Source organism: Hylobates moloch, unplaced genomic scaffold (assembly GCF_009828535.3).
Source record: "Hylobates moloch isolate HMO894 unplaced genomic scaffold, HMol_V3 SCAFFOLD_14, whole genome shotgun sequence".
In the NCBI taxonomy this organism is placed as follows: domain Eukaryota; kingdom Metazoa; phylum Chordata; class Mammalia; order Primates; family Hylobatidae; genus Hylobates; species Hylobates moloch.
Genome location: NW_026652289.1, coordinates 3,812,894 through 3,839,164, shown reverse-complemented (window position 1 = coordinate 3,839,164; position 26,271 = coordinate 3,812,894). Strand labels below are relative to the sequence as shown.

The 26,271-nt window shown below is 51.8% G+C and overlaps 1 protein-coding gene across 6 annotated transcripts in view; it reads left to right on the top strand.

Moving 5' to 3' along the window:
• The window catches only part of SLC37A1 (solute carrier family 37 member 1), a 105,162-nt gene that overhangs the window by 63,932 nt on the left and 14,959 nt on the right, over window positions 1-26,271 (top strand). For 4 of the 6 annotated variants that reach the window (XM_058427386.1, XM_058427385.1, XM_058427384.1 and 1 more), the window contains 9 exons: window positions 1,751-1,841; window positions 3,543-3,605; window positions 4,431-4,516; window positions 5,549-5,597; window positions 6,720-6,793; window positions 8,102-8,180; window positions 14,623-14,720; window positions 19,552-19,616; window positions 20,159-21,231. In XM_058427386.1, coding sequence (XP_058283369.1) covers window positions 1,751-1,841; window positions 3,543-3,605; window positions 4,431-4,516; window positions 5,549-5,597; window positions 6,720-6,793; window positions 8,102-8,180; window positions 14,623-14,720; window positions 19,552-19,616; window positions 20,159-20,174 — 621 coding nt within the window. In that variant the 3' untranslated portion in view covers window positions 20,175-21,231. Of the gene's footprint in view, window positions 1-1,750; window positions 1,842-3,542; window positions 3,606-4,430; window positions 4,517-5,548; window positions 5,598-6,719; window positions 6,794-8,101; window positions 8,181-14,622; window positions 14,721-19,551; window positions 19,617-20,158; window positions 21,232-26,271 lie in introns of those variants that run through there. The other 2 variants (XM_032174202.2, XM_058427387.1) reach the window with 2 other exon arrangements.

Genomic DNA, 26,271 nt, shown 5'->3' with positions numbered 1-26,271 from the left:
GCTGTCCAGGGAGTGCTGTCCAGGGGGGGCTGTCCAGGGAGTGCTGTCCAGGGGGTGCTGTCCAGGCCGTGCCCTCCAGCACTGACAGCCACAGCACCAGGGAGCAGACACAGCTCTCTCTTGTTGACACGACCTAGAGAAAGGCAGAGGGTCAGGGGCACAGGCCTGAGGCCCCTCAGCAGGTCAGGGCTGGAAGTATGAACAATGCAACCCAGACCTCAGAATGCTATCACAGAAATTAAAGACTGGGGAGAACCTCAGCTTCAGAACAGAAAGTCTTCCAGTGCCCAGGAGAAACTGGGCCTGCAGAGGCGGACCCTGGAGCCAGTGTTCAGCCAGAGGAGAACGTCCCAGCCCAGGCTGGGCACCAGCTCATGGGGAAAGGGCTGTGCATGCCGGCCTGTGGCAGCTGCTGGGTTTAAGTAAAAAGATTTGTTTTTAATTGTGTCCTTAATACTAGTGACCTTTTCTGCTATACCTTCCTCTGTAGCTACCCCCAAATACTTGTACTAAAAGTAGGGTGCACGCTAGTATAAAAATACAGGTGTTTATATAGTGGAGGTATAGACAGTATGGGCTTCAGAGGTCCCGCTCAAGCCTCCCCCTGCCACCACCAAGCTGAGTGTTCCAGGCAAGTGTGGCACACTCTGAGCCTCCATGTCCTCATCTGTCACATGGGTTCCATCCCTGGGGTAATACCATTCATTGTTCTGAGGATGAAGTGAGGTCATTTAATGACAACTAAACACAATGCCAGGCCCGCGAAAGGCATATGGTAAATTACACGTACACATCCTCATGAACTGTGAAGACATCAACTCGTTTCATTTTAGAATGACTTGGCGAAGTAGAGCGCTGGGTTCCCCCGGCCCCCATTTTGATTGATTTTCAGTGCACAGACGGCTGGGGGATTCAGTGCCGCAGTTACTGGATTTCTCACTCTGAATTTTCAGATGGCATCTGGAATTTTTATCTCACAAGTGCCACCTCTTTTTAAAAGTAGATGTAAAACAAACACAAACAGGCATTTTACAGAACCCACCACTCGATTTCCTCACTCATACCTACATGTCTCTTTTCATTGTTTTCCCTGATACGGACTGGTTTGTAGTACTCACAAGGCGGGATGCAGTAGCCTGTACGCCTGTGTGCTGACAGAATGGTCGGAATTGTTTGATCTGTGTGTTTCCAGGTGGCTTGATAATTTACAATTTCAGTTCCAGGGAAGAAGAAGGAGCCATTCAATACTCAGGCCACTGCACCCGGCTATACGAGAACTCCTTTAATAGCTAAGTTTTCCAGGCGATGTAGCATGAAAATCAAACCCGTACATGTTTTCACTGATGTAAAGACACTGGGTTTTGATCCTAAAAGGTAGTCTCCATTTCGAAATTCAGAAATTTCATAGATAAATAGGGCTTCCTGTCTTCACTTGGAAAGCAGAAAATCTGGCCATGCTGGGCCTGCACCCCATGTGACAGTGGCCAAGGAGCTGCAGCTACGGCCCCACCCTTCTCAGGGGCCCCGCCCCTCCCTGGTGCCCCTGCTGGGGTGAGCCCTCCACTGTTCCCGGGTCCTCACTACACCACACAGCGGTGCAGCACCCTCCCCAGTACGTGTCTGGAGGTGATAAAGCCAGCCCAGAGACAGGATGTCTTTATGGGAGCGAAGTTGTATTTAACTCTGTTGCGTATTTACACACCTGCTGACTCCACATTTGGAGGAGACGCCCGACTGCTCTGTCTTTCAGGGCGTGATAGAGTTCTCGCTGTGTCTGCTGTTCGCCAAGCTGGTCAGCTATACTTTCCTCTTCTGGCTGCCCCTGTACATCACGAATGTGGGTGAGTATCCACCGCTAGAACACATTAAATTCCGCACAGTGACTGGGGTCTGAACTCTCTTCTATCTGCTGGCTTCTAGAGTCTTGGAAACACAAGGTCACGAAGGGTGATTTGAGAGGCACACTTTTGAATAAAGTACTATGATGAAACATAGGCTAAAAAGAATTCAGATATGCAAATTGTATTGCCATAACGGTAAACTTTGTGGGGCTTAACGGTTGACACGTTCTATCCCAGCTAGGTCTACCAGTTCATGAGGTACGTCCTGTTCTGGGGCAGCCTGCGTTTAAATGTGGGCTACACTGAACTTTGGATCATAGCAGCCAGTGAGCAGAAGCAAAGCCTCTGGAGACCTGAGAGAAGAAATCTCTGATACTCTGACCTGGAAATGGCTTCTGGGAGATAGCTTCTCATTTTTGGCAGGGCCGACAGTTTGCTTTATGTTTCAGAAGCCCCGCAGTGGCCGCAGCTATAGATTATCAGAAAATGTGCCAGTGAAATAGTAACATGCCCCCCCATGTCATGTGTGACCACAGGACAGACAAGAGGGCATGAACAGTGCTTAAGGGAAGGGGCCGTTGAGTGGGGAAACCAGAACCCTGGCTGAGAGGAAGCGGGGATGGTCCAGGAGCACGTGGAGGGCTCTTCGCCCAGGGAGCCAGAGAGAGCGAGAGGAAGGAGAAGACACACACTGGGCCGTCAGGGAGGGGCAGGGTCCGGCGATGTCTCAAAGAGGAGGCCTCTGAGAATGCGGGAGGCTGAGGAGCGCAGACCACCTATTCTGGGGATGCAGATCCCACCAGAGGAGAACGCTGGCAGCACGAGGCTGGAGGCTGAATACCCCAGGAGGGAAGTTGGGGAGGTGGTCTGGGGACTGTCCCACAGCCTAGCAGGGACAGGGCCTGCCCAAGGGCCAGTGACTGGGGAGGCAGCAAGGAGCACCCTTGGATCCTGAGGTTCCTTCCCTGCCTCGTGACCCCCGCCTCACTTCGGCCAGTGAGCTGCACACAGCTGGGCCTTCTTTCTCCCTTCTTCCCCTGTGGTTGCAAAAGGGGTGACGTTCTCAGGACTTGAGTCTTGAACTGCTGACATTTCCAGTCTGTTTGAAAAAAGCAAAGTTTCCTGTCCATGCCATTGATGATTCGGAACGGCTGGGTTTGACCCGCGCCCCAGATGCTTCGCAGTCTCCTCTCCTACGCCCGGCCGGCTCAGTCCACCTTAAAGCCCAGTCTCCTTTCTCACGCCGCGGCCGGCTCAGTCCACCTTAAAGCCCAGAACTTGTACAAAACCTCGTGGAGGGCACCCTGAGCTGGTGCCGGGAGGCCTCTGTGTCCTCATCTGCAGCTCTAAAGCCATGTGGTCAGACAGCACGTGTGACAGGATGCTCGAGCATCCAGGCGCCTTCCACACCCCACTTCTGTCCTGTGTTCATCTGACTTCATGGCAGAGGGGCCCCTGGGGGGCCTCTGAACCAAAGGTGGGATAATTAGACCGAGCAGAGGAAGGCCACGGATTTTGGTTAAGAGTGTTTTCATCCTTTCTGTGTTGTTTTTTAAATCTGAGTTAACTACTAATTGCTCCTTGGTATAAATCAAGCTATGGAACCAGAGTCTCGTGCATGGGTCCTGTTCTGCCATGGTGTGTCGCTGTGATGCATGAAAGAGATCCTCATTGTTTCACACTCCGTTGTCATTTTAATAGATCACCTTGATGCCAAAAAAGCGGGGGAGCTCTCCACCCTGTTTGACGTGGGCGGAATCTTCGGTGAGTTCATTAAGACTTGTTCTGGTGCAACAATAATTTCGCAAGGCGCGTGATCTCTGAGTTGATTCACTGCTCAGAGGGAACAGGGTTCCCGAAGGTCTCATATCCCCTGAGTGGACCCAGCCCAAAAGGGTCAGGCCGTCACCTGGGGGTGGTCTTATGGTCTCCCTCCCTCCCCAGGGCCCTGACTGCACTTGAACAGCTTCCCTTAGAAATAGCATGCCAGCTGGGCTCAGGGGCTCATGCCGGTTATCCCAGCACTGTGGGATGCCCAGTTGGGAGGATCGCTTGAGGTCTTCTTGTTATGAAGACCAACCTGGACAACACAAGATCCCTCTCTACAAAAAAAAAAACAAAAAACATAGCTGGGCGTGGTGGCTCGAGCCTGTGGTTCCAGCCTTGGGAGGCTGGGATGGGAGAATGGCTTGAGCCTGGGAGGTTGAGGCTGCAGTGAGCCGTGATCATGCCATTGCACTCCAGCCTGGGTGACAGAGTGAGACCCCATCTCAAAACTAAAACAAAAAAAAGCAGCTTGCCTCCTGGGCAGATGACAGACTGGCCACCTTAGTACCTTGATAGGTAAAGGGGCTTCGAGGCTGGCCTAAAACCTGAACCTGCAGATGTCTCCAAGACTCTCACATCTGACCACAACCAATGGAGGCCTGTGGGGAGGTCAGGGCTCTGAGAAGGCTGCCTGCCCGTGATGCATGGAGAGAGGGGCTTGGGAAAGGAGGAGGCCGTTCTCCGGGCTCCTGCAGTTCTACTTCCTCCCCGTGGGCTCATACCCCGGGACGTCAGCGCCTGAAGCCCGCCTCTCCGTTGCAGGTGGGATCCTGGCAGGTGTGATCTCAGACCGACTGGAGAAAAGGGCCTCCACCTGCGGCCTGATGCTGCTGCTCGCGGCCCCCACGGTCAGCCGTGCTGCCTTCCCTGGGCCCCAAAGCCTGCAGACAGTCCCCCACTGTGCTCCCCACCAGCCAGCATCCTTCCATCTGGCCCGTGCTCCACTTTCCTGACAAGCCCACTTCATTCCCTCTCATGCCTCCTGTCCCCCGACCCCTCCCTTGGCACCTGCAGGTCTCCAACAGGCTCCCTCCCGCACATGCACAGCTGCTGCTGGTTTAGCATGGGCTGCGCGCAAGCTGCTCCTCTCTTTGGGGTGCCCCCTTGCCCCAGACAAGCTCCTGCCCATCCTTTGGGATCTGCAACACCTCCCCCACCTCTTAGGCATCGTTGACCCCTCCCATCATGATGCATGGTGCATAGTACTTTTCAAGCATTTCGTAGCTCCTGACCTTGGGCTGTGACACCCCCCTCTATGCCCCAGTTCCCTCATCTGGAAAATGGGATGTCAGTATCACCACCTTGCAGTGGGTTAGAAACAATGCACATCATCACTGTTTTTATCATCGTAACTTTAGAGGTAACAGGCTTGTCAGTGGACGGTATAGCTCTGCACGTCAGCCTCTCCACTAGCCCCAGAACAAGGCCTGGCTTTCAGCCATCTTGGGGTCCTGGACATGGCCCAACACAGAACCTGAAAGAATGCTGAGTGAAGAAATGCCTGGGTGGGCCCCTTGCTGCCACTGGGGGTGGGCAGCCTGAGGACTTGACAGTCAGACTCACAAATCAGGAGCTCAAGAAGGCAGCCCCTTGGCTGGGCGGGAGCTCAGGAAGGCTGCCCTTGGCTGGGGGTGTAGAGTGGGAGCACCCTGCAGACTTGCCCAGGTCGCCTGGGGTGCTTGGTCCAAAGCTCTCGTGGTGGGGACAAGGCTCAGTGCCTGAGATGGGAGGGGGCGTGGCCGTCACTCTTTTTTAGGGGTTTCCACTCTTGGGATGGCTGCCTGAGAATCACCCGCTGAGCTTTTGAGAAGTAGATTTCCAGCAATCTCGCACTGCTTGCAGCCAGCCATGGCTTTGACCTTGTGTCTTGATGTCCACAGCTCTACATCTTCTCCACCATCAGCAAGATGGGGCTTGAGGCCACCATCGGTGAGTATGGAGGCCTTCCTGCTTTTCTTTCACACACGTTTTTAAAGTTCACACAACTGGCCAAATGAAATATTAAAATCAACAGGCGCATTGAGCTGGTTTAACTGGAGCACATGGTGTGGCTAAAATTGTCCCATGTCCTCCTTTGGGCACAGCCATCTGCAGAGGCCGGGGTCTCCTCTCCCCAGTGCGAGGCTTGCCAGTCTGCGGGTTTCAGTGTGAGCTGGGAGAGTGCGAGCCTGGTCTGGGGCAGTGGCCCTGGGCGCTCAGTGGAGAAGCCAGATGTGACCTTGAGGGCAGCCCCTCCTGGGGCCTTGGCGGGGCTGGTGGGGCTGCAGCAGCCTGCGACCTGCCACCTGCACCCTGCACCCCTGGTGGTGAGAGCAGCCCAGGCTGGCTCTTGGGCCGCATCAGGTAGCCAGGAACCTGGCGGTGTGACCTGAACAGGGTCCCGCCAGGAGCCAGGGCAAGTGGCCCCCCCAGCCACCTCCTCCCAGCTTTGTCAGCTGCCCCTCCAGGAGCGGTTGCATAACCTTGAAGGACTATTTTGAACACCCTGCAGGCAGCGCTATCAAATTTTGCCTCCAGCACTTAGAAGTATGCTTTCTGTCCTAACGAGCCAGCAGTGGGGATGTGTGTGGTCCCCTTAAACGTTACCCAGAAGGCAACTTGCCCACAGGAGAGGAAGCGGAAATTCCTATGACCCCTCAGGCCAGAAGGTTCCTCACCTGAGTGTGAACCTAGAGGAGAGTTTAGGAAGTGACCTGGTCCAGAGAGAGGGTGGGGGTCTGCCCTCAGCGAGTACCGCAGCAGCTGTGGGTGAGGAGAGGAAGGCCTTTCTGCTGCAGATGAAGCAGGGGTCAGCCCAGGCCCAGGGTCAGGCCCACGGTCCGGCCTGTGCTCTCTCCCTCATGGCGGCAGCTGCTGCCCTTCGAGGGTGGATGAGCCTGAGTCTTAGGGAGGGTACGATTTGCTTTAGCTCCTCACTAGACAAGTTTAGAGGAAGCTGTTTCTGCTGCACCCCCTCCCTGTGCTCCCCAGGCGCCCACCTCAGGCTGCTCCTATGCATGCGGGGCTCTCCGGAGGGCGCGTTTCCATTCTCTGCCCCTCTGCCTCCCACAGCCATGCTGCTGCTCAGCGGAGCCCTGGTCAGCGGGCCCTACGCACTCATCACCACCGCCGTCTCCGCCGACCTGGTGAGTAGAACCGGGAGAGACACTAGCCCTGTGGGCACCCTGCCATGTGCCTGTGCCGTTCATGACAAAAGTGGCTTCCATTACCGTTAGTAAAACCGCATTTGCAGAAGCACATGTTTGGCAGCTTCACCTACACCTGTGGTCTCCAGCCTTCCTGCACCTGCCCCCCGTTCACCCTTCTCCTAGAATCATGGGCAGGTTGGTGCGAAACTCACTGTTCAGCACAACAAAAGGCTCTTGGGCGCCATCCTCATGACTCAGGTGCCTTTTCAATCCAAGGGGGCAGGGGAGGGGGTCCTGTCCTGGACGCCTCTGCAGAGAGAGAGGGGTCACGAAGAGGCGCTGGGGGATTTGGCCCTCCTCATCCAGGTACCATGCCCTGCCTTGGTCACCTTTGTGTTGGGCGTGCCCTGAAACTGCCTGAGTGTGCGTGAGCATGCAGACTTGTGTCTGCATGGGCATGGAAAATTCTGGAAGGATCCACATCAGACCATTAGCAATGGTCAGCCTTCACGGGGTAGAGGCAGAGGAGAGACTTTCACTTATTTTTTAGACTTCAAAATACGTAGGTTCTGTATGATTTTCATATTGTGTGTTCTTTATTTTATATACATATTACATGCATATACAAGCATTTATTTTTTTGAACGCTGGTTCATTTTTATAGTTTTAGGCTTCCAGGCACTGTTTCCCCTGATCTTTTTCCCCTCCCGTTGTCCTCAATTTGTGCTTTTTTCCCGTTATCTATGCAACATTTTCAAAACCAGAGCTCCTGGCGGCTGCTCACTGAGGACCTGCACCAGCCTTGATTTCTCAGCTCTCCCCTCCTCCCTTCTTCCCCTGGCGTTTGCTATCGATCAGGTTGAATTTTAGGTCCTGCAGAGACATCTGACAGGGGTCCCAGGAAGGCCCCGGCTGTCGAGGAATCCAGCAGACACGTGGATGTGTCTGGGAAGGAAGGCCGGCGCAGCTCAGGGCGGGGTCGCGCGTCACGCATCTTCATGCCTCTCACGCTCGCTGCTCTGGGGCCTCAGGGAGGAGCAGGACTGTGCTGAACAAAGTTTTTATTTGAAGAGAATCCTAAGAGTTCTTGTTACTAGAACCAAGCATTTCTGATGATTTTTGACTCTTAAAAACCCTTGACGTTTTAACTCTCCAAGGCAAGCTTGGGGTGGAGTTTAAATAATGGGAAACACCCTTATGATGAGTTGTTCTGCAGAGCAGTTTGAGTAAATGGTCATACAGAGGCTTAGGTTTACTTCTCATGCTGCAGCGACAAGCTGCACATCTGTGTTTCCTCTCTTCTAGGGGACTCATAAAAGTCTGAAAGGCAACGCGCACGCCCTCTCCACCGTGACGGCCATCATCGACGGGACCGGCTCTGTAGGTGCGCCGAGAGTTTTAGCTCTGGGAGGTTTGGTGTCTTGGGGGAAATCACATTGTCACATGCTTGTGAACAGGTGCCCAGGGTTCCAATTGCATCTATAACATTGGGTGGGCCGGCTCCTTACTATACGAGCAGATGAGCAGGGGACATCGGCACACAGAGATGGTCATGCATGCCTGGGTGGCTTCAAAGAGATGGGTGTGTGACTAGCTGTGTGTGTCCAGGTTTTCACCCGAGGCAGTAGTTGGCAAACTACAGCCCATGGGCTAACTCAAGTCCACTCATTATTTATTGCCTTCATCTCAAGAAAGGCAGAATCTTATTTAAATTACAGAAAAACTAATTGGTCCAAAAGCATACAGGGTTCTGAGTGTTACCAGCATCGTCGAAGCTCTTGAAGAGAATTCAGTGGCATATTCTGGAATTTAAAAAGGTGGCAGAATAAGCAAGCCATCCCCTTAGGGAGCAGGCAGGTGGGAGCTGGCAGAGCGCCCGTCTCCTCACCCATGTGCAGCCTGATGGCACGGCCGTGGCCTTCCCTGAGCCCTTGTATGGGGAGCACCCACGGTGGCTGTGCCTGCCAGGCGAAGATCAGGAGCTGCCACACCTGCCAGGTGAAGATCAGGAGGGTCCTTCCTACATAGGGGACGTAATGGGGGGCTGCCTGGTGTGGCTCTCACAGCTAATAAGGAGGGTCTGGGGTGCCAACCTGGTGTGTCACTTGCTGCATGGGGGTCTCCAGTAAAGCCGAGTGTTTGCTAGATGAAGGTGGCTCAGTAAACCCAGGTCAGCCAGAACCTGGTGCTGGAGCCTTCCTGCTGGCTCGTGCAGGGAGCTGACGTTGCTCTTGGCTGCCCCGGCCTTGGTGCCAGCAGGTGGAAACATCACAGCACGTTTCCGGGTGCCCACTGCTGTCTCAGTGATGCAGAATGCAAAGCCCTCCCGCCACATGGCCTCCCTGCTGCTCCTCCGAAGGCCAGGCTGGCCCCTGTGCGGGCGCTTTGCTCTGGCCACGCCCCGTGCCTGGGAAGGTCCCCACAGGTGACCTCGAGCCGCACTCCCTTGTGCCTTGAGTCTTTGCCCAGATATCATCCTCTCAGCGAGACTTCCTGGGACCACCCTGCTGAGAACGCGTGAACCCTTCTAACCCGGCCTCCAAGCCCCTCTCCCAGGTCTGTTCTTCTCCGGAGCGCTCTCCCCATCCGCAGTGGGATTCGGTACACTCCTCTGCTTTGTCTCCTCTGTCTCCTGACACTGGAACGGAAGCTCCAGGAGGACGGGATTTGCCTGCTTCTTTGCTGTATCCCAGTGAACTGAATGAGCTGCGCCCAGACAGTTAGAATCGCAGCCAGGGCCCAGGCGGCTGACTGCACAGTGAGGAGCCAGGCCAGACAGGACCCAGGCGCCCCTGCCCAGCCCTGGGTGGCGGGAACCCCAGCTCCACACTGCTGCTGCGTTTCCTTGTTCTGCGTTTCCTTGTTCGGGCCTTGTTCTGGGAAGCGGCGGGCAGGGCTGCTGCTGTGTTGCCAGGGCTGGCTTTGTGTGATACACAGCCTGGTTCTAAGAAGTGGCGGGCAGGGTGGCCGTTATCATGTGACACACAGCCTGGTTCTGAGAAGTGGCGGGCAGGGTGGCCGTTGTCATGTGACACACAGCCTGGTTCTGAGAAGCGGTGGGCAGGGTGGCCGTTGCTCAGAAAGCCACGCTTTGGCTTTTGCTGTTCACCAAAGTGAGACCAGACCAGCCTCGTCTCTGCCCTTCATGTTGGTTCCTTCCTTTCACTGGATCCAGAGGGGCTTTGAGTGTATTGGGTGGCAGCAGTGGTCACCCCTCTGATCTTCTGTCTTGGGCATCTCGGTAGGAAGTCGGGGCACTGCGGGGCTGAGCTCAGTTCTGATTGACGTTGTGACTACGCGGCGTTCTCTTGGCCTTGTGCCCCAGTGGCCTGCGGTCTGCGATTCGGTCCGACTCCGCTGTGAAACCCTGTTCTTAAAGCTAACTTGGCGCTCTACTGGCAACCCCGATGGCTGTTTTTAAAAGCAGAGGATCAGCATAAAAAGAGAGAAGAAAATCATGAGCTAGGTGAAAAAACACATTTTTCTTCATATTCTCAAAATGAGAGGGAAGCAGAAGTCTGTGGCTGAGGGTGGAGACCCTGCATCTGTGAACAGAGGCCACTGCCCCCCACTGCCCCTGAGCGGGTGGAGGGAGGCGCAGTTCTGAATGCCTTCGGCCCCTCACAAAGAAGGTGGCACACACACCGGACCCCCTCTGGCCTTCTGTTAACCTGCACCAAGTCCTGACTGTCCGTGGAGCTGCCGCGCCCACCTTGATGGCTGCTGCGTTACACCAGAGGCGGGACCAGGACCCAACTCCTCCAGGCTCCACTGCCCATCAGTGCCTGCTGCCTGCTCAGTAAATGGTCACCATGGAAACGGTGCTCAGGCCTGCCCACCCCCACCAGCACGCCTCAGTCATGATTCCTTCCATGAGTGCTGCCCAGCGAGACAAAGTACAGGCTCCAGTGGGAAGGCCACCATGTCAGCCAAGTCCCTTCCCGAGGGAGTTGCCACATGCTTATTTAGTGTCACTGTCCACTCCTTGGCAGTGACTTGGGTGGAGGCGAAGCGTGACTAATCGTAAATCACCCCTGCCTTCTCCCAAGTGCCACACAGTTGGTCGACACGGTGTGCACCTGGGACCTTCGCAGTGCTTAGAATCGCAGAGGTTGCCGTTTCTGTACATTTCATGCAGAGCAATTAAATAGAGCACTGCATTTTTTTAAGTTAATTTTTATTTATTAAAGTAAAATATAATGTACCTTAGAAGCCAGACAGTCCTACAAGCTTATTATGTTGTACAGTGGCGTTCCGTCCCCCTCCCCAGCCCTCTCTTTCTAGAGGCAGCCAATTTCAGCTGCCTCTCTCTGCTTACCTCCGTATTTGCATGTTTCTTGGTTCATCATCTTAACATCATAGCTGTGCTCCTCTTACGGAAGAGGGGACCTGGCCCCCTTCCACCCCGACATTGCCTACCCCTCCTCCTCCTCAGTTATACTGGCCATGCTTCTGCCCTTCACTTTCCACCCAAGAAAGAAACTTTAGTTATGCACCCTCAATAGATACATCTTGTTTTCTCTCGGGTAAGTAAACATCTCATCTTTTCTACATTTCAGACAAAGTTCTTCCTTCCCTGCACCGTGGTCACCATCCTGCCCTGCCCCACCCCTTTCACACCATCAGCCTCACTCTGCCCACTGTGTGGCTTGGCCCCAGAGCACCTGTCACCACAGTGCTGGGAGTCCCTCCTCTCTTGCCTGCGACACAGCCCTAGCAGTCTAGACCCCTGTTTACCACTCCTGTGGTGGAAACTGTCTCAGCAGCTTCCTGAGTCAGGGGAGGTGGGTTCTGCAAGCTTACAAGTGCGTGATGGCTGGATTCTGCTCTCGCCTGAGGCAATGTGGACGTGGAAACACCTCTTCAGAACCCCCGTCTTCCAGCCCCCATTGCCATCACTGACACGTTCACAGACATTCTGACCCCAGCCTTGCTTTCTGACCCTCTCTTTTTCTCTGAGAAATCTCCAGGTTCTCTTCCTTACCCCTGGAGCCTTTCTTCATCCACCGTCCTGGGCACCTGGTGGCACCTTCAGTCTGGAAACACCTGCCCTTCACTTTAGGGGAATTGGGCCCCTATTCGTTTGATAAGTTTTCCTACCATTTTCTGATTTGTTTTTTCTTTCTGGAAAATGTATTAGTCAGATGTAGGCTTTTCTGGATTAATCCTTCAACTTTCCTTTCTTTCTTTCCCTTCCTGCCTGTCTCCCTGTTCTTTCTCATACTTTCTCAGGGAGATTCTTGACTGTATTTTCCACCTTTCTATCGACCATTTTACTTTTCCTGCCATATTTTCAATGTTTACTGATGTTTCTCTGCCCTTTCAGTGCATCCTGTTTTATTTCATGTTAGACTGAATCATGTGAAATTGATAACAGGTTGTCAGCCACAAAAAAAGGGTGGGGGGGAGTGTCCTGAGGTTCAACTTAGTCTTCTGTTGGCTCTCTGGGGGTGCTGTGAGCTCTGGGAATGTTCTTCTCCTCCAGGCTCCCTCCTGCTGGCTTGCTTGCTTTCGCATTGGGGCGTTCCCCAGACACAGGGCAGACCTTGGTTGCCCCTTCATCACTTCTCATGGAAGAAGGGGCCCTGCATAGTGGTTTGAAGTCTTTCTGTGGGGACGGTGTGCTGGCTGCTGGTCTCCAGGCAGTGGGACCCTGTGGAACCTGGAGGAGGAGACTCCTTCAGTGCCCAGGGGAGCCTGGGTCCAGCTGCCGACATCCTTGCCATGGCATGGAACCATGGGTGGCTGCTTGGTGGAAGCTGGTGTCTTTCCTCAGATCCCCCGTTGCCTGTTAGGTGAGCATCCCTGTCCTGCACTGGGCTTAGTGTCCCCACGGGTTAAGCTGCGCTCTCCTGCACGGGGCGTCAGGAGGAGTCTCTTTATCAGTGAGGATGAGAAAAGAGACCTGGGATCCGAGGTGCGGCAGAGGGAATGTAGCTCACAGTTTGTGATAAAAGACTCAACCCATGCACCCTTTTTCTCTTGCTGACCCCCTTCCCTTCCCCCTGCCTTCCTCCTTCCTTGCCTTCCCCTCCCATCTCTTGTGCTCCGCTGGGCCTCGCTCTGCTCCAGGTGTCCCTGTGCTGTCTCCCTCTGAGGATGCTCAGTGGAGCAGGGAACACTGGAGTATGTGTTAGCTGTCAGCCCTTCTGTGTCCATCTTCCAAAACTACGTGCCCTCCGGTGGGAGGATTTATCACCTTTAGAAGTTAGTGATGGTGCAGTTCATGTTGCTTGGGGGATGTGGAGATAACACATGAGTAGCCGACCATGTTTACCTGGAAGTTCTTTTTTTTTTTTTTTTTTTTGAGACGGAGTCTTGCTCTGTCCCCCAGGCTGGAGTGCAGTGGCGCGATCTCAGCTCACTGCAAGCTCCGCCTCCCGGGTTCACGCCATTCTCCTGCCTCAGCCTCCCGAGTAGCTGGGACTACAGGCGCCCGCCAACACATCCGGCTAATTTTTTGTATTTTTAGTAGAGACGGGGTTTCACCGTGTTAGCCAGGATGGTCTCGAACTCCTGACCTCGTGATCCACCCGCCTCGGCCTCCCAAAGTGCTGGGATTACAGGCTTGAGCCACCGCGCCCGGCCGGAAGTTCTGAGAATAAAAAAAAAAAAAAAAACGTACAATTACTCCTGGGATTATAAAATAGGAAGTACACTTTGTGAACTCTTGAAAAAAATGAGTGCCTAGGGCATGAAAGACCCTGGTTATCTTACCTCTCAGAGTTGAATGTCAGTTCATAGCTTGGTGCATTCTTCATGCTTTTTCCCATGCATCTACCAAAACAGGCCATCCTACATGTGTATCAGAATTAATTTCAGTCCCTCTTGGTAAAATGCATCAGATGCTACAAAACACATTCTTAAACAGCAGTCCTTGGGCATTTAGGGGGATACTTTATTTTTTTTTTCATCTTTTAAAAAAACATTTTGACATAATTTCAGACTTCAAGAAAGTTGCAGAAATAGTACAAAGAATTCAGACATTTTAGTACATGTGGTTCATCATGCACCCCTCATGTGTTTTTACACACACACATATATGCACACATACATGCGTAATTTTTCTGAACCACTTAAGAGTAAGATGCACACACGCTGCCCCTTTACTCATAACTATTCACGTACTTCCTAAAAACAAGGAATTCCATGACAGACCACAGTGCAATGATCAGAATCAGAAAGTGAGCATTGAAAGAATATTAGTATCTACAAATCTTATTCAAATTTTACCCAGTTACGTTTTTATGGCGTAAGAATATCTAAGATTGTGCACTGAATTCAGATTTCCTTACATGTACTCAAGAAAATAATGGGAGTGTTGGATGAAAAGAATGAACATTGCAATGTCAACCCACATTTTTAGGATGGTTCTGGGAAAAGGCTGTGCCAGCTTTGCCTTCCCAGTACTGAGGCGTACAGGTGGAGTATCCTTATCTGAAGTGCTTGGGACCAGAAGTGGTTATGTCTTTTTATTTTTTCAGATTGTGGGATATTTGCATTATACTGGTTGAGCATCTCAAATCCCAATTCTGGACTGCCCCAGTGAGCATTTCCTTTGAGTGTCGGCACTCAAAAAGTTACGAATTCTGGAGCATTTTGGATTTCAGGTTTTCAGATTTGAAAGGCTCACCCTACACTAGGCCTTTTACCCGCTCCCAATCTGATAGGTCAAGATGAGGTAGTGTAGTTCCATGTTTTCCTTTCATTGTGAGTGAGGTGTTGAGCCCCATTCTGTGTGGCTGCTAGTTATGTGCATCTCAGGGGATGCACATAAAGGGATTTTCTCTAAACAGCACCATGTGTGTCCATTTGCCTGATTTCAGGAGCAGCCCTGGGCCCCCTGCTGGCTGGGCTCCTCTCCCCGTCCGGCTGGAGCAATGTGTTTTACATGCTGATGTGTGCAGATGCCTGTGCCTTACTGGTAAGTCGGCCTATTTGTAGTCCAATCCACCTTGAATGCAGATCTCTGTGGTTGTGGCCAAACACTGGTGGAACTTTCTCCCATGCATTCCTGAGTTGTCAGAGAGGTGTGGGTCTTCCCATCTTTTCTAAATATGCGTGGTCTAAAGCTCCTTCTCTCTCTGATTAGAAAAAGTCAGAAACAGAAGCAGGACAGTCTTGCTCTGCAGCCTTGGGCAGGACAGCACAAAGGCCAGGAGCACGGAGCTCTGTGGCTCTGGATCCTGCCTGTCACCTGTCATGTGTGTGACTTGGGCAGGTTTCATAACCTCTGCTCCACAGCTTCCACAGCTTTAAAATGGGCATGATAATGGCACCCAGTGACAAGATTGTTGTGGAATTAAAGCAGATGACACACAGAGCCCGGCCTCCCAGTGGTCATCAGTGTCCTGGTGTCCCTCCTGCAGCCATGCTGTCAGACGGCGGGAGCGGCCCCAACTTCTTTCACCTGAAGGGATGGGAGAGAATAAAGGAGGGAAGAGGTTGCCAGTGCAGACGCCAAGTTGCCTTCTGGCTTCTGCCGCCTTTTCTCTGGGCTCCTGCTTCTGTGCCCTCCTGTGTTGAGAAAGTTTGAGGTTTTCCCCTAGGTAGGGAAGACCAGTGATGATGTCACAGTCATATAGATGTGCACTTGTGAGGGGCGCATACACATCTTTACAAGTCACCTGGCCACAAAGTCCCCAGACCCACAGCCATGCCTCTCCTCTCACTTCAGCAGACAAAACCTCAGGCTGATCCCAATAAAAATGAGTTGAGAATTTTAGAAATATCAACTCAATTAAAGTCTTATATTTTAATTCCAGGAAATTCTAAAACTCAACTTCCCCACCACATACAAAATCAAATACCAACTGTCAACCTATGAATTTACTAGGTTTCAATGGCTGTTCTTTGGATCATCTGTGAGTTTTTTTAATGCCTGAATGTTCTAATGAAGCCTCCAGATGGATTTCCACTAAGTAGCAGTAAAATTCCTGTCATTACAACTGTTCAGAGAATCTGAAATATCTTCTTCAGAAATATCTGGTAATATATATTGAAAATTGTTTTGATGCTTAGCCAAACTCATAAGAAAGTAAAGGAATTCCCCAGGAGCCAGAATTGTAAAGGCAATATAAATACACAAGCTCAGGAATCAACAGGTTGGGGTGGTTGTGCCCACACTGGGTAAGAGACAAGGCATTAGGTTGGCACAAGATGAGGATTTGGAACTGGAGACTTCGTCATAGAGCCAGGACCCTCGAAGAGCCATGCTTGCAGTGAAGGAGTGTACTAGATGATATCTGCACACCGGCACAGGAAGACAATGGGAATCTGCCCATCTTAGCCAGATTGGGGGGAAAAATCTCCCATGAAAATTTTTAGCCATAGACCTCCCCACAGTCAGCTTTAATCTTTGAGCTTATATAAATATATTTTAAATGAGCAAAGTTGGTCCTTAGGCAGTGATAATGCAGAAGCAAATAGGGACAAATCTCAACCCTGCAGCATAGGATTTCTGTAGCTAACACCCTACTAAAGATGAGCTCACAATCCAAAATCATGAAACATAAGGAAGCAATCCACTTTGAATGACAGTAACAGACATAAAAAAATGGTGGACTTGGACTCCCCCAAAACTGCAGATAAAAGAGTTATATAAACTAAAAATGAATTTATGCAATGTTACTAATGACATAAAAAAAAGGAACTGACCTCATGAAAAAAAAGAACAAGACACTATCGAAAAGACAGAGCAGGCTTCAAAAACAACCAAACAGGAGTTATAGAAATGAAAAATGTGATCTTTAGCCTGGAAAAAGACTCAATGGGTGGGTTAGAAAAGCAAATTAGATACAGCTGAAGAGAAGATTACTGAAGTGAAATATAGATATGAAGAAATTATCCAGAATTCAGCACAAAAAGATGGAAAATATTAAAGAGAAATTAAATATAAAATGGAGGACCAAATGAGATGGCCTAATATTATCTGAAAGTAATTCCAGAGGAAGATAATAGACTGGATTTGAAGCAATATTTTAAGTGAAAATAGCTGAGAATTTTCCAGATACATGAAAGACAAACATTCTTAGATTCAGGAATCAAATGACTTAGAATTCTGTACCTAGATAAACTTGCATGCAAGAGTAAGGGTGAAGTGAAAACATTTTTAACCAAAGGTGCTCCCAGCAAAAATTGCTAAACAATGTCTTTAAAGAAGGAAGATAGATCCAGAAGGAAAGTCTGAGATGCAAGGAGAAATGCAAGCAAAAAAAAGTGATATTCCTAAGGATGAATCTAAATGAGTATTGACCATATAAAATAGGGGCCAGCTAACTGTGGCCTATTTTTGTATGATCCTCCAGCTGGGAATGGTTTATATTTTTAAATATGTCTTTAAAAAATCAACAAAAGAATATGCAACAGAGACCATATGACTGCAAAGCCTGAAATATTTACTATCTAGACCTTTACAGAAAAAGCTTTCTGACTCTTAGTTTAAAACAACAGCAATAATGACTAATTTGGGCAATATAAAAAAGAACTGAAATACTGAAAATGTAAGGTACAAGTGGGACAATGAGAGTTCCAGCACACTGCAGTTCTTATATTGTCAAGCCAATAGCAATAGAATGTATAACCTTCAAGGCAATACAGGGAAATGAAGACTTAATCTAAGAGAACCTAGGGTCAGGGGAAGCATAGAAAAAACAGGGTAAATACAGAAATACAGAGCAACATGGATGAAAATGATCCCAGCATACCAGCAACACAGTAACAATAAGTGAACTAAACTCGTCAGTTAGGAGCAGAGATTGTCAGGTTGCTTTTAAAAATACAGGCACTGGTTATTTACAAGAAACACACCTGCTATGCTGGAATTCCGAAAAGACGAAAGTAAAAGAATGGGAAAGTACACGACAGGTAAATAATAACCAGAGGAAGCTGGATTTACTGCATTGGAAGAAAGAGACCTAAAGCTGAAGCACTTGGGAGATGGGGGCTTGTTGCAGTGGAGAAGGAACTGTACCAGGATGTGCAGCAGGCCCGTGAGCTTGAGTTGGGCTTTTCAAACCTAAGAACTAGACATACCTTTTTCTCTTCACTGATCAACATGCTTTTTGGTATCTTTTCACCAAAATAGACAAGTGTTTCCTCCCAAGTCTGGGGCTGAAAACCTCCATGATCTGAGCAGGTGTCCTGGGGGGCCGGAGGGCACCATGCTTCCTGCCTCACAACGCACACTGATGGCCAGCTCCGGGGCCTGCAAGACTGCCAACATCACTGCCTCAGCCTTGGCTCCTCTCTGGACCCAGAGCTTTAACTCCATGCCCTGGAGACTCAGGTCTCCAGTGCGTGTCGCCTGGGCTCCTGGAGTTGGCAGGGCCTCTCCTTGTTGGTCATTCTTGCATGCGTGAGCCAAACACGTGGGCATGTTTTGAAATTGGATCTCTGTTCTTCAGAACTGTCACCATTTACAGTTCATCCCGTACCCACAGATAACACTTGCTACTACTTCTTCATCTTTTTCTCTCTCTTAATGATCAGCGTTTCATAATCATAGGCCTCTTCGGGCTAGCAATTTTCATACATCACACTTGGCAGGATGTAGATGTGGGTAAGGTACCGGCTCAAACAACAAGCCTGTGCCGATAGTTGGAGCTAGAGGTTCAGATTCACACAGACGGATTTATTTAACAAAAATCTTGCTATTGCCACCAGTACTATTGTTAGTACCTGCCGTGTTCCCACGACCTTTACCACCTAATTGTCACAAACACCTTTCATGCACCAAGCAGAGCAGCTGGATTCATCTTATCTGTAGGAGGGGCCCCTGTTCTCTCCAGCTTGAACTCACTTCATACAAGGGACTCCTAAGCTCCTACTTAAACCATAAGCACCTAAGGAAATAGAAGAGTTTCTGCCTTCTAGAGCTCTGACCTGAGGCTTGGGGGTGGGGCCATGTGTTTGGTTTTTAAGTAGCCCCTCGAGACCCTCCAGCACCCCTTCCCTGCCTCCCCTGGACCAGTGATCCACCCTGGGTCTGAGGGCATCTGCTGCCCTCTAAGAACGAGGGGCCACGTCCAGGGAGAGCCCTCCTGTGGGCTGATGTCACACTTGGGGAGAGAGTGGATCCACACTGGAAAATGCACTAGTTAAACTGGAGGTAGCACAATCATTTATCTGGATTTGCGGGCTGGCGTTGAGCCCTCGAACATGTGAAGGGCACGGAGTTAAAGCTCTAGGTCCGGAGAGGAGCCAAGGCTGAGGCAGTGATGTTGGTGGAAAGCCCTGGGCCCTGGCCAGGCCTGGCCTCCAAGGGGCTCCCAGTGGGGTGCAGCTGTCCTATGACAGCCTCTTCAGACCCCGGGGTGGCATCAGAGGAGACGCTCACCCGGCTTTAGAGTCGCCTGAGAAGCTCGCAGGTCCACCCCCTGGGCCACCAGCATTATGGTCCTCTTGTCTTTATTTTCTTTTTCCCCCTGTGGACACTTTATGATTGGATTAATTTTATTCTAAACATGACTTGAACCCGGAAGTGTTTCAGGCTGCATCTTTCCCAAAAGCCTTGTTTTCAGGGCAACTCTGGGTTCTTCGTGGGCCCTCGTCAGACAGCCCTGCCCACAGGAGCCACGGCCTCGGGCTGAGCATGCCGGCCCCACTGCTCTTGCAGGGAGGCGACCCCAGGGAAGGTGCTGTGGGGAGAGAGCCACCTGCCCGGGCCTTGCAGGCCAGGTCCTCACGGTGCCCACAGCGCGGGCCACCCTGTGCCTGCTCCAGTAACAGGTGGGCTCACCTTTGTTTTGGTGCAGTTCCTGATCCGCCTCATACACAAGGAGCTGAGCTGCCCAGGGTCGGCTACGGGGGACCAAGTTCCGTAAGTCCCGCTTGGGCCCTGTCTCCGTGCGTGAAAGCCGGCTCCAGGGCGTCTTCTGTCCTATCTGCCTTCCCCACCTGGCTTTCCCTAAAAGAAAGAAAACGCGTGGCTTATCTTTTCACGGCACGCCACCTTCAGTCTTGCTTTTTCTTTTCTAATAAATACCTCTGTTTGGATGGGTTAGTGGTAATCTCTCCTCAAACCCTGAGTGGAAGATGTGAGGGAATTGCCGTCTTTGGCATTCTGTTGGAGCTGCAGCCCCTCGAGCTCTCCTTGCCTTCCTGCTCGCCCCCTTCTCCCTCCCTCCTCTTTGCCCTCCCCGCCTTGGTTCTCCCTCTCACTCCTTCCTGGCCCCCAGGAGGCTGTGGGAAAGGTGCAAGGGTTTATCCAGCGTCCAGCACCCCTGCAGGAGAGGAGGTGGCTCCCCGCCGGGCCGGGAGGGCAGCTGGCTCCCCATGGGATTTGCGCATGGTGTGTGAGGTTCAGCATCTCTTGCGGAGCCACTGCTGGCTGTTAGAGCAGCTCTTCTTTCATCCTTTCAGATTTAAGGAGCAGTGACACCCCACCCCCAGTCCCGTGGAGGGGGTCTGGGCCCTCCCTTCACAACTGCCTTTCAAGGACAGTTCAGACAAAGGACCCTGCATGGAAAGAGCGACCTCCCTTTGCCTTTTGCACACGCACCTGGAAAAGACACAGAAGCCAACCTGAGAACTCCTGGTGCTATTTTAAAGGATACATAGAGCTGAACAGCAGTGAGAAAAGTCTGCAGGAACTGCTGCCTGAGCCGAGCCAGAGGACGGAAGACCCGGCTGGCCCTGGCCTCGCAGGCGTGTGCGCATGCAGCCACCCAAATGCACGTGTGACAGCAAGGCCGGGAGAGTGGGGGGTGCACAGGTAGCCCCGACCCTCTCAGGCATTTCAGCCACAGAACATCAAAGTGAGCGAGGGCCGCGCTGGCTGTGGCTTCAGAGAACCTGTATGTGCCGTGTGGAAAAACAGGACACCAGAGCCCACGAGACAGTGCCGGCCAGCAGAGAAGCAGAGAGCCAGCGCCACACGACATCAAGAAGGCCGACAACCAGATCGGAAACCAAGCCGGAGCTCAGACCCACCACATCAACCCAGAGGCTTGTCCAGCACCCACGATGTTCCGGACTGACCTGAAAACTAATTGTCGAGAAGCCAGGGGTGAGGAGGCAGGAAGCACCTCCGGTTGGAGGCACCCAGGCGTGCCAGCCACAGAGCGCCCCGAAGTCACCGTCATCCCAGCCCCTGGCCTTCCCGCTGCCCTCCGGGGCCACTTCGCTGCTGTTCAGCTCAGGCACAGGGGCACGGCGGAGGCTTGGGAAGCGGCCTCCCCACCAGCACTGGGATTGGCGGGTCCAAGCCCAGCAACTGGCTTCGCTCCACAACACACACCACACCTGGGACTGTTTTTAATACATAGCAACAGAGTGGGTTATTTATTTAAGATGTGTATTGTGTCATATGAAGTGTAAGAAACAGAAATGGCATTTTGTTATTAAGACAAACTCCAATTGTTCTCTGGCCGTTGTTTTCAGTTGTGTCTAGCAAAATACTTACCTGCCCTTTGAAATAAAATGTTTTTGTTAAAAAAATCTCAGAACACTCAGAGAATGGTGATGATTTCTGCCCACATTTCCATTACGCTAAAAAAGGGAACTTCCAAATCGTGTTGTGTGTTTTGGGTTTTCTCAGGTTTGGACACATTCAGGTTTCTCAGGTTTGGACACATATTGGGAAAAGACCATTTCCAGCAGAAAAGGGGCCTACCTCTCGGTCCCTTGTTTGCACAGAAGGCCAAGCTGAAGTAAACAGCCATCTGGATATTTTATAAATCACACAGTTTAAAGAATATCCTAAGATTTGTCCTTGACCAGGAGATGTCACACCCCGTGGCAGTGGGGGAAGGTGCTGACCTTGGGAACTACATGGTGGGGTCCAGGCTTTCAAACGTCCTCAGAATGCTGACCGTCCAGATGTGCGTGGTGCGGGCTTCCTCCGGATGGAGTGCTGTGGAAGTTCACTTGAAGACCTCTTACAGCAGCAGGGCAAAGGTCAGAAACAACACACTGTGTGCCCCGCGGTTCTCAGGGGCCTCCTGCCCGAGCTCTGCGGAGAAGCCCACAGGAGCAACAGACCTGGCTGTGGCGGCCTCTGCGTGCCAGCTGCCCCACCAGATTGGCTCCCTCTCTTTTTAATGGCAAGTTATTTATACATTTAAAAGCTTTCTGCTAAAAAAGAAATTCCCTAAACACCAAATGGATGGAGTGTGTTTCCCACACACGCAGCGCACTCAGCTTGCGCTGGCCTTTCCCGGTCCCCCACCCAGTGCTTCCCCCGCCCGGGCGCACGCTCCCAGGAGCCTCCCACCTTCCCTCTCTCCCTGACCGGGCTCCAGGCACCAATCCAGCCCTCTCCTGCTGGTGTCACAGTGGCCTGGGCTGCCCTGAGTCCCTGCTGGCTGCCATCCCTGAGGACGGGCACCAGCCCCGTGCTCACCACAGGGCACCTCTTCCCTCCAGGTGTGCAGCACTCGTATCCGTGGGGTGAACAAGTGAGGGATGAGGCAGATGGCACAGTATCATTACAGAATGCACAGAGGGCTTTTTCCATAAACAAAATTCTTTGCGTTCACTGCCCCCTGCCTCTCCAGAAGTGTCCCCTCTGAGGCCTCATCTAGTCAGAGGCCCAGGCTGGTGGGCCCGAGCAGACCCTCCTCAGCCCATAGCCACCAGCCAGCATTCAGCACAGCAGCTTTGAGGTGGCGATCGCTATTTCCCCAACTCAATGAACTAAAGTACTAGAAGAAAATCTCCCACAACTCACAAAGGAAGAGCAGTTTCCGATTTCTGAACCCTCTGAGCTAAACCCTGAGAACCTTTGGAAATGGAGAGTCGATCCTTTTTTTAAAACGAAGAGTATACACACAGCTATTTTTTTTAAAGCAATTTAGCGGAAATTCACCTTGATTCATGGATGAAAGATTTCATCATGACTTTTAAGGAAAAAAGTACATGATTTCAATATAAAAATACATCTTCATTTGAGCATAGCTGAGGTATTTTCCATCTGCAAACAGCCAGCTCTGAGACACACACACTTGCCATCATGTGGAAGCGTGGCTCTGCCTGTCACGCACATGTGCACTTGCTGTCATGTGGAAGCATGGCTCTGCCTGTCACGCACATGTGCACTTGCTGTCATGTGGAAGTGTGGCTCTGCCTGTCATGCACGTCTGAGTTTGCCGTCATGTGGAAGCATGGCTCTGCCTGTCACGCACGTGCACTTGCCATCATGTGGAAGCGTGGCTCTGCCTGTCACGCACGTCTGCACTTGCTGTCATGTGGAAGTGTGGCTCTGCCTGTTATGCACATGTGCACTTGCCATCCTGTGGAAGCGTGGCTCTGCCTGTCACGCACGTGTGCATTTGCCGTCATGAGGAAGCATGGCTCTGCCTGTCAAGCACGTCTGCACTTGCCGTCCTGTGGAAGCGTGGCTCTGCCTGTCACGCACGTCTGCAGTTGCCATCATGTGGAAGCATGGCTCTGCCTGTCACGCACGTGTGCATTTGCCGTCCTGTGGAAGCGTGGCTCTGCCTGTCACGCACGTCTGCACTTGCCATCATGTGGAAGCATGGCTCTGCCTGTCAAGCACGTCTGCACTTGCCGTCCTGTGGAAGCGTGGCTCTGCCTGTCACACACGTCTGCACTTGTCATCATGTGGAAGCCTGGCACATCACTTAAGACTCTCCTATTCATGTTGACAAAAAAATGCCGGATGATGGAAACACAAGCTGGTGACAGGGCCAACGAAAGAGCTCAGGGTGGGACTCCAGCTCTCCAGCCTGTCTGCAGGCAGGAAAAACTACTCCTGGAAGCTCACCTCAGTGAACGCACCTCAGAGTCCAAGAGCTGCCGCGAGTACAGATGCCTGGTGGCTCCTATACAGTGCGTCTCAGTCAGACCAGAGCCAGCTTTCCCATCGCCAGCTTGTAAAATCCAAGAAAACTAAATTGCTTGATAAACTATGAACTGAAAAAAAATGAGCCCTGATTTTTTATCATTCAACAGACACAAAAACCACTCTGCTAAATGGCCACAGGACCACTCCAGTCTTGACTCAGCAGAGCACAGCTGGGCCAGGTGAGAAGCAGGTGTGAGGGCACTGTGTCCCTTGCAGGCTGTGCCCACAAGGCACCCAGGCTGTCCCCCACAGGGCTCCGATGCGCCAGGCCACCTCCCTTCCCAAGGCTCCGCATTGACCCACAGTCTCTGCACAGGACACCCCAGGTCCCTGGAGGGCAGTAGAAGAGGCTGTAGCACTGGCTGCCAAGGCAGGGGCAGCTGCCAGGCCCACCATGGGCAGTAGGCAGGTCACTTCCCAGGGTGGGGAGGGGGGCTGAGGTGGGAGCACAACCTAGGCCCCTCCTGGGGAGGTGGTGAAGTCAGAATCACGTAAGAGCCAAAGTTCCAGTCCCTCAGTGCCAGCTCCATTTGTCCCCTGGACTTCCCTTACAAACCACAGATGCAAAGAGAGCGCTTCTCAGAATCTCCACACAGCCACGGTGGAGCACTCAACCCACCCTCGGGTGCAGGTGTGAGCCACATCTGTGGCTGTTTTTCTAAAGAGGCTTACAGGAGGTTTGGTATTTAGACACTGAGGTGAGGTGAATGGTGACATTCTTGTGAGACTTCAGTTAGCACCCAGTAAATCTGCATTTCACATAAGGTAAATATTTGAAGAGAAGGGAGCAAAGGAGGAATCCATTCTGCAGACTTCTCTGGGTAGGTGGAGGAACACTTGATCTCATCTTTAGCCTGCCCCTGGGAAGACAAGCTTGTAAAGGACATTATCAGCATGGAATGGAACAGACTCTCGTTTTAGGAGCTGGACTTAGATTGCACACCTGAAGTTACGATTGTCCTTGTTTATGGGAGCCCAGCAAAGAATGTACTGATGAAAGGTCTGTGGGAGCTCTTGAAGACGGCTGTGGCCTCCAACCTTTCTATGGGGACCTGGCTGATGCATCCTATTCATGACAGCTGTCCATACGGATGCAGTGTTGCGTGACTCTCACTCTAGGCTTAATCTTCCCTTTGGCATAAGAAGTTTGGGCATCCTGTGATTTTTACGCCCACAGACACTTTTTTTTTTTGAGACGGAATCTCGCTCTGTCACCAGGCTGGAGTGCAGTGGCACCATCTCAGCTCACTGCAACCTCTGCCTCCTGGGTTCAAGCAGTTGTCATCCCTCAGCCTCCCAAGTGGCTGGGATTACAGGCACGAGCCACCATGCCCAGCTAATTTTCATATTTTTAGTAGGGACAGGGTTTCACCATGTTGGCCAGGCTGGTCTCAAACTCCTGATCTCATGATCCAAGCGCCTCGACCTCCCAAAGTGCTGGGATTACAGGCGTCAGCCACTGAGCCCGACCAGCCAGGCCAATTTTTGACCAAAACAGGATCGGTGAGTGGATGTCATGTGTCATTTGGGCCAACAGTGAACACGGACTTTGAAGGCATCTTTTTTTTTTTTTTTTTTGAGACGGAGTCTTGCTCTGTCGCCCAGGCTGGAGTGCAGTGGCGCAATCTCGGCTCACTGCAAGCTCCGCCTCCCGGGTTCACGCCATTCTCCTGCCTCAGCCTCCCGAGTAGCTGGGACTACAGGCGCCCACCACCACGCCCAGCTAATTTTTTGTATTTTTAGTAGAGACGGGGCTTCACTGTGTTAGCCAGGATGGTTTCAATCTCCTGACCTCGTGATCCACCCGCCTCGGCCTCCCAAAGTGCTGGGATTACAGGCGTGAGCCACCGTGCCCGGCCTGAAGGCATCTTGATCCTGAATATTCCATTCCCTTCTTCTTGACTTGGTAATAACCAAGACGGTTCTGTCTCTCTTTGAAATTCTAAAATGAGGCAGGCATTGGACATTCTGTTACTGTTAAAATCCACACCCTGCCTGCCTCTAAAAGGAACTTGGAGTGGAGACGCAGAAAAATGGCATGTGCGTTTAAGGAGTCCCTGCACCCCACGGCGAAGTGGCAGCCACACCCAGGCATCCTGGAGCCCAAAAGCAGGAGCTAGTGGCTCTGGAGGGGCAGCCTCTCCCAGTCTCAAGGGCTATTATCATTAATTTTTTTGGAACTGAGGTGACATTTACATAACATGCAAATAATCATTTCAAAGCGTACGGTTGGTGGCATTTGGTGCATCCACAGTGTTGTGCAGCCACCAGCTCTCTCGAGGTCAACACATCTCATCACTCCAGAAGGTCACTCGAACCTGGTGAGTGATCACTCCCCTTCCCCTCCCATTAAAAATGAGAGTTTTCAAGGAGATTGGGCCCAGGGTGCCTGTGAGCACTACAGTTCTGGAGCAAGGTGAAAAATAGACCCCGCTTCTCCTTCCATGCGAAGCCATTGATGCATTAAAGAAACGCAGGGAAGGAGCCTACACTCACAATTAGCATCTCCAGTGGAAACATGGCTTGAGAATTATGCGTCCTTACGGACCAGGGACCAGACCTCCAAGAATTCTCCCAGGAAACAAATGTCCAGCACGACTATGGCTGGGCTGTCACGTCCGGACGCCACCAGGCCACAGCAGGGGCCCCGGCAGGCAGGCCACGGTCC